This window comes from Hippopotamus amphibius, chromosome 12 (assembly GCF_030028045.1).
Source record: "Hippopotamus amphibius kiboko isolate mHipAmp2 chromosome 12, mHipAmp2.hap2, whole genome shotgun sequence".
NCBI lineage: Eukaryota > Metazoa > Chordata > Mammalia > Artiodactyla > Hippopotamidae > Hippopotamus > Hippopotamus amphibius.
The window spans coordinates 84,983,203-84,989,001 of record NC_080197.1 but is presented as its reverse complement, the minus strand read 5'-3'; the positions used below and the strand labels follow the sequence as shown (position 1 = coordinate 84,989,001).

Genomic DNA, 5,799 nt, shown 5'->3' with positions numbered 1-5,799 from the left:
GGTAAATCTGGAGACCAGTCAGAGAAACTAAGCTGCTGAGAACAGACCCAGGCAGTAAGACCAGACTTTACTATGATGGTAGACCATCCCTCACACTCCACTTTTCAACCTGTTCTGGGAGGACTCCTGAGCATCTGGATGCTAAATTGCTGTTTGATGACTCTAAAGGAGAGGGATGGCGAGTACGCGTCATTCCTGATAAGGCATTTGTCTAATGAAAACCGCAAGAATAATTGGTGACAAAGCAAGACAAAGGGAAACCATGCATTATATTATAAACCTGCTTTATTTCGCAATACAATTGAGCCAAAAGAGAGGAAGCATCACAGGGATACAGAAACCCATAGATTACAGAACTAGTCACTGGTGCCATAGCACTACTCACGGGCGCTTCCATGATCACTGCAAAGGAAGAAACCAACACCTGTGAAATGGGACATCCTGGGCCAGTGGAAAGCTAGGGCAATTGCCCTGCTCTGGAGTAGCACCCAGGCAGTGACCTTCCGATGTGAGCAGTGGAGCTCAGGTGCAGCAGGTGTTGGTAGAGGGGACATGAGGGCACTCAGCAACTTCAGTTTTAACTCAAGGAGTAAGAGAAGAAGGAAGCAGGAGAGAGGAAGCAACAGGAGAAAAGGGGAGTGAAGCAGGAGAGGGAGCCTGAGACATTGTGGGACCACGAGCCCATGGCAGGACTTCAGTGCCTGTAGCTCTTCTTGCTGGAGGAGGTGGTGGTGTATTTGATGGTGGAACCGCTGCCTCCGGAGGAGCAGAGGCCACCGCCAATGCCTCTGCCACTGCCCGAACTGAAGCCGCCTCCAATGCTGTGACCGCTGCTGTAGGAGTAGCCACTGCCGCCCCCCACACATAAGCCAGTGCCTCCACCCACGCCGAAGCCACCACCGACACCGCCGGCACCGCCATAGCCAGTGGAGGTGGTGGACTGCACCACGGCTGTGGAGGCAAGGGGACAAGACATGGTGAGCTCACTCTGCCACACAGAGTCCAGTCAGAAGAGCACATGGGCACTGGAGGGGGGCAAGTGAAGCTACTTACAGATGTTGACTTGTCCAACGCCTTCCCCATTCAGCCTAGGAGAGAGGAGACACAGCCATCATGAGACCTCGGAGACACAGCCATCTTGAGACCTCAGAGCCACAGCTGGACCAGCGTGGGAAGCGTCGGTGTGAGGAGAGTGCATGGGGAACGTGCCTTCTAAGGGGTTTTCTGGGACGAGCCTCATGGCTGCCGGTGCTCCTTGGCTGGACATCTTGCAGGTAGACCCAGATGTTTGAGGAGCTTGTGGGAGTTACTCACCTGCACTCCTCCCCTTCCAGCAGCTTCCTGTAGGTGGCGATCTCCACATCTAGGGCCAGTTTGACATTCATGAGCTCCTGGTACTCCTTCAGCAGCCGGGCCATGTCCTGCTTGGCCTTCTGCAGGGCCTCCTCCAGCTCAGCCAGCTTGATCCTGGCATCCTTGAGGGCCAGCTCCCCACGCTGCTCAGCATCGGCGATGGCGGACTGCAGGCTGGCGCACTAGAGGGGAAGATGGGCAGGTGAACCAGCAATCTAGACTCCAGAGGAGACGAACCGTGGTTCTACATTCCCAGTGAGGAAGAGCTCTAGGGCCCAGGTTTCATGGGAAAAGGAGGTTTGGTTCTTTCTGTCCAGTCTTTTTCCATTCTGCAAACCTTAACCAGTCCCCGAGCTCCTTGAGGAAACCTATGCGCCTCTGTGTTCACCACCCTAATGAGGATGGGGTGGTGCCTGCTGGAAGACACTGCAGCAGACCCCAGACCAGGGCGCAGTGGACGAAAGGGACCCACGGGCTTGTTGGGGAAGTTCATGTGGATGCGCACGAACTTGTACAAAACTACAAACACCCTCAAAGTGGACATGATTCCATCTCACACTGTTCAGACCTCCCCTTCCTTCCACTTCACGGTTTTGCACAACCCGCATTTGTCCTGTGTCTTTTCTCAGCTTGTCTTCACCTTGAACCTGAGCATATATGCAGCAATCTTCCTCCCACTTTCTGGCCTGACCTCTTCTTTGCCAGTTGTGTCTTGCATTCCCGAAGCTATCGTTCCTCCGATGGAATCTCATTTCAGTGCCTCTAGACTGTGTCTCTGTACCACGGAGCAGTCGGGACCGCTCCCGTCCTGAGTGGGTTTCCTGCTCTTGGGCTGGAATGCATCTCTCTACCCTGTGGGCACTCGCTACGGGAGGAAGTGCATGTCCTCCTGCCCCTGCTGTCCCCTCCGTGCCCAGGAATTTCCCACATGATGGCTGATGATCCCTGCTGGTCTGGGAGGGAAATGATGCTTTCCTCCTCCCTGGTCCCCACCATACCTGCTTCTTGACGTGGTCGATCTCAGATCTCAGCCTCTGGATCACGCGGTTGATCTCAGAGATCTCCTGCTTGGTGATGCGCAGGTCGTCCCCGTGTCTGCCCGCTGTCACCCGCAGCTCTTCGTACTATAAACCAGAGGGAGAGAGGGTGGTGTCCATGGGCTTCACAAGACACTAATCAAGGTTTTCATACGTCAAACCTAATGGTCTCTTCACAAGAGATTTTAAGAAAATTGATGTTAGAAGCTCATGGACATTGTTTGCCCATCATACTCCAACCTTGGTAAGACCACTGACTGCCTGGTTCTCTTCAGGACCAGCAATGTTCTGTACTGTTTCTGAGAAGCAGCGTCAGGTGAAGCGAAAGCCAAGATCACTGGGCCTTTACCTACAGTAGCTTCTGTCGTACATTTGGCTTCTCTGACTATCTAGACTTGGATATAAATACTGAAAAGATGTACTCTGTTAGTTCAGGGTACACATCCTTTGCGAGGACCCTCTCTTCCTAGATGTAGATTTCCCTAGTGAAGTCTGTAGCCTCGTTGGTCTTCAGGAAGGAGGCACAGGGGTTCTTCCTCAGCTTTCCCCCTTTTCATCACTGCTCACCTTGGACTGGTACCAGGACTCGGCCTCAGCCCGGCTCCTCTGAGCGATCTCCTCATATTGGGCTTTGACTTCATCGATGATGCTGTCCAGGTCCAGGCTGCGGTTGTTGTCCATGGAGAGGACCACAGACGTGTCTGAGATGTGGGTTTGCATCTGAGCCAGTTCCTACAGCACATGAGATTGGCAGATCATCTTTTCCCATGACATTGACACAGGTACCCAAGCCCAAGATCTGCCACCCTTTGCAAATCTCATTAGAGTCCATGAAACAGAGTGTGGAGAGATGCTTACTGCGTCATAGAAGGTTCTTAGGAAGTTGATCTCATCTATGAGAGCATCCACCTTGGCTTGTAGTTCCACCTTATTCATGAAGGCAGTATCCACATCCTGGGGAAGAAGCCAACAACGTGGGATCAGATGAGCCCTCCTACCCAGTCGGCTCCTCTTTTAGTCTCCCTGATTAGGCTTTTTTCAGAGTCCTCTCCTTCGGCAGAGAAACACGAACCCCTGATCTTACTCATCTCACCTTCTTCAGATTCACAAATTCATTCTCTGCTGCCATGCGCTTGTTGATTTCCTCTTCGTATCTGGAATTAGAAAGGATAAAACCTGATTGAGTCAGTGCTGAAGATGATACAGAAAAGGCAGCCGGGGACCCCAACTTCCCACAATGGATGTATCCAAAATGGAACTTCCCTGTCATCAAGCCCCAAAGATGAACTTTGTGGTCCCTAAATTGTTTGCATCTTTACCGTCCCTACCCACCTGTATGGCCCTTTTGTTCTGCATGCTTTGCTAGGAATCATGCCCTCATTTGGACCTGGTCATCTCATAGACTTGAAGTGTGGGCTTCAGGAAACTGAGCCCTTCTCTCTCCTGTAACTCACTTCCTCTTGAAGTCTTCCACCGTATCCTGCATGTTCCTCAGCTCTGAGTCCAAGCGGCCTCTCTCCCCAGTCAGGCTGTCCAGCTGTCTCCTGAGGTTGTTGATGTACTGCTCAAACAAAGGCTCCAGGCTCTCCCTCACAGTCTTGGTGCCCTGCTGCTGCAGCAGGGTCCACTTGGTGTCCAGGACCTTGTTCTGCTGCTCTAGGAATCGGACCTGGAGGAAGACAAGATGGTTATTTGTCCGACAAAGGAAGGAAGAAAGATATGCGTTGACAGGTCCCCCAGCAGATCTGGTGGTCCCCATGTGCTGAGCTACACCAGAGCATGTACAGAGGCCCAGACTGACAGTTCTGCTCCCCTGACTGCCTTTCACACCACGACATCTCACCAGCCAATTTCCCCCAGCTAGCTAGCAGTTATTCCCTTCCTCTCAATTGTGGAGCCTGGCAGTCAGTGACTTTCAACATTTCTTTGCTTCCTCGTGATAAGCACAACGGCACATGCACTTTAGAGTAGTCTCCTCTCATGTGTTACACAGAGTCGTTTTGAAGAGGGTATCTTGGTTAAAGGGATGTCAAATGTTTATAATCTAATGATTAAATTCCAATCCCATCAATGTTTGGATTTAATGTTGTTTCCCATTTGGTGCATGAGTCCCTCTGGACCAAACGCCCTTATGCTCATGATCTGCTGCTACAAGTATTTCTATGTATATATTCATTTTTGGAGTCTTTTTTTTCCTGGGATTTCCTTTGGCTTTTTTTTCTCCACCCTGCCCCGGCCTCCTGCCCCGGCCAAAAAGGCTCAAGTACACTTTCCACTGTAAATTCCCTCTTTCATGTCTAACACCCTTTAGAAGATCGAGCTAACTCATTCCAGGCTCTCATTTCCTTTCCTTTGCTTGAGGGTTACCAAGAGTTGTGGTTGCTTCCTAGGCAGGAATGAGGACACTTAAGGGATGAGTAGTTGTAAGTGATTTCCATCACCTTCTGCCTGTGGTCCACCTGGAGCCTGTCTTGCATCCCAGTGGAGAGGTAGACTGAGACCCCTCTCTCTTGAATGTCCCAAGTCTCCCCCTGACTGGACATTGGTTGGGTGTCTAGTTTGGGGACTCTGGAATCCCCATGGAGGGGCAGGTGCTCCTGGCTCACCTTGTCAATGAAGGAGGCGAATTTGTTGTTGAGGGTCTTGATCTGCTCCCTCTCCTCGATCCTGACCCTCTGGATGGTGGGGTCGATTTGCAGGTTGAGGGGAGTCAGGAGACTCTGGTTGACGGTGACCTCTTGGATGCCTCCAGGGGGACAGACGGGGAAGCCAGGGCCACCAAAGCCAGCGCCACCACCGAGCCCAAAGCCACCACCAGCTCCACCGCCAAAACCAAATCCACTCCCGGCTCCACCACCAAAGCCAAAGCCGCCTCCAACTCTGCCACCGTATCCGCCACCGATGAGACAGCTACCCCCTCCGATGGCGATCCTCCTGGAGCCCCCCACATTATAGAGGCTGCGGCTGCCGAAGCCCACTCCTCCGCACACTCCAGCCAGGCCGCCCCCGCCCCTGGAGCGGGACACAGACACACTGCTGAAGCCAGAGCGGCAGACCCCAGGGACTCTGGCTGAGCTGGCACTGAAGCCACGGCGGCTGGTGCTTTGAGTCTTCACGGTGGATTTGTAAGACATGGTTCCTGGAGACAAAGAGGCTGAGGAGGGCAGAGGTGTGGAGAGTAGAGCTGAGAGGAGCAGGTCTGTGAGAAGACGTTCCCAGCACCGGCTTATATATGGAGAAAATGGGCTGGGCTCAGTCCTGGAAGGCGAGCCTGCAGGTTTGGAAGGGCTGGGCTTTACAAACAGTGAGATCACCCCCAACCCCTAGAAAGGTATGAAGTATGAATATTGCTTTTTTGGCTTCCTTTAGTCATGGAGAAATTCTCCTGGCTTCCAGCCTTGCCTTGATC

General features: G+C 52.5%; 1 protein-coding gene across 1 annotated transcript; it reads right to left on the bottom strand.

Moving 5' to 3' along the window:
- Nucleotides 1-267: 267 nt before the first annotated feature.
- On the bottom strand, nucleotides 268-5,599 carry LOC130832874 (keratin, type II cytoskeletal 6C-like). The gene is made up of 9 exons (XM_057701876.1): nucleotides 4,997-5,599; nucleotides 3,845-4,059; nucleotides 3,484-3,544; nucleotides 3,249-3,344; nucleotides 2,958-3,122; nucleotides 2,352-2,477; nucleotides 1,315-1,535; nucleotides 1,054-1,088; nucleotides 268-951 (listed from the first exon to the last, which is right to left on the bottom strand). The coding sequence occupies exons 1-9, from the start codon at nucleotides 5,522-5,524 to the stop codon at nucleotides 695-697; spliced, it is 1,704 nt and encodes a 567-aa protein (XP_057557859.1). The 5' UTR covers nucleotides 5,525-5,599; the 3' UTR covers nucleotides 268-694.
- Nucleotides 5,600-5,799: the final 200 nt, after the last annotated feature.

What these genes read in the sequence shown, in the direction of transcription:
- LOC130832874 (XM_057701876.1), bottom strand. Translation starts at nt 5,524, where the DNA reads ATGTCTTACAAATCCACCGTGAAGACTCAAAGCACCAGCCGCCGTGGC. An exon ending in GTGGAAGACTTCAAGAGGAA is followed by an intron (nt 3,545 to 3,844) that starts GTGAGTTACAGG and finishes TTCTAATTCCAG; the next exon opens with ATACGAAGAGGAAATCAACA. An exon ending in AATTTGTGAATCTGAAGAAG is followed by an intron (nt 3,345 to 3,483) that starts GTGAGATGAGTA and finishes CTTCTTCCCCAG; the next exon opens with GATGTGGATACTGCCTTCAT.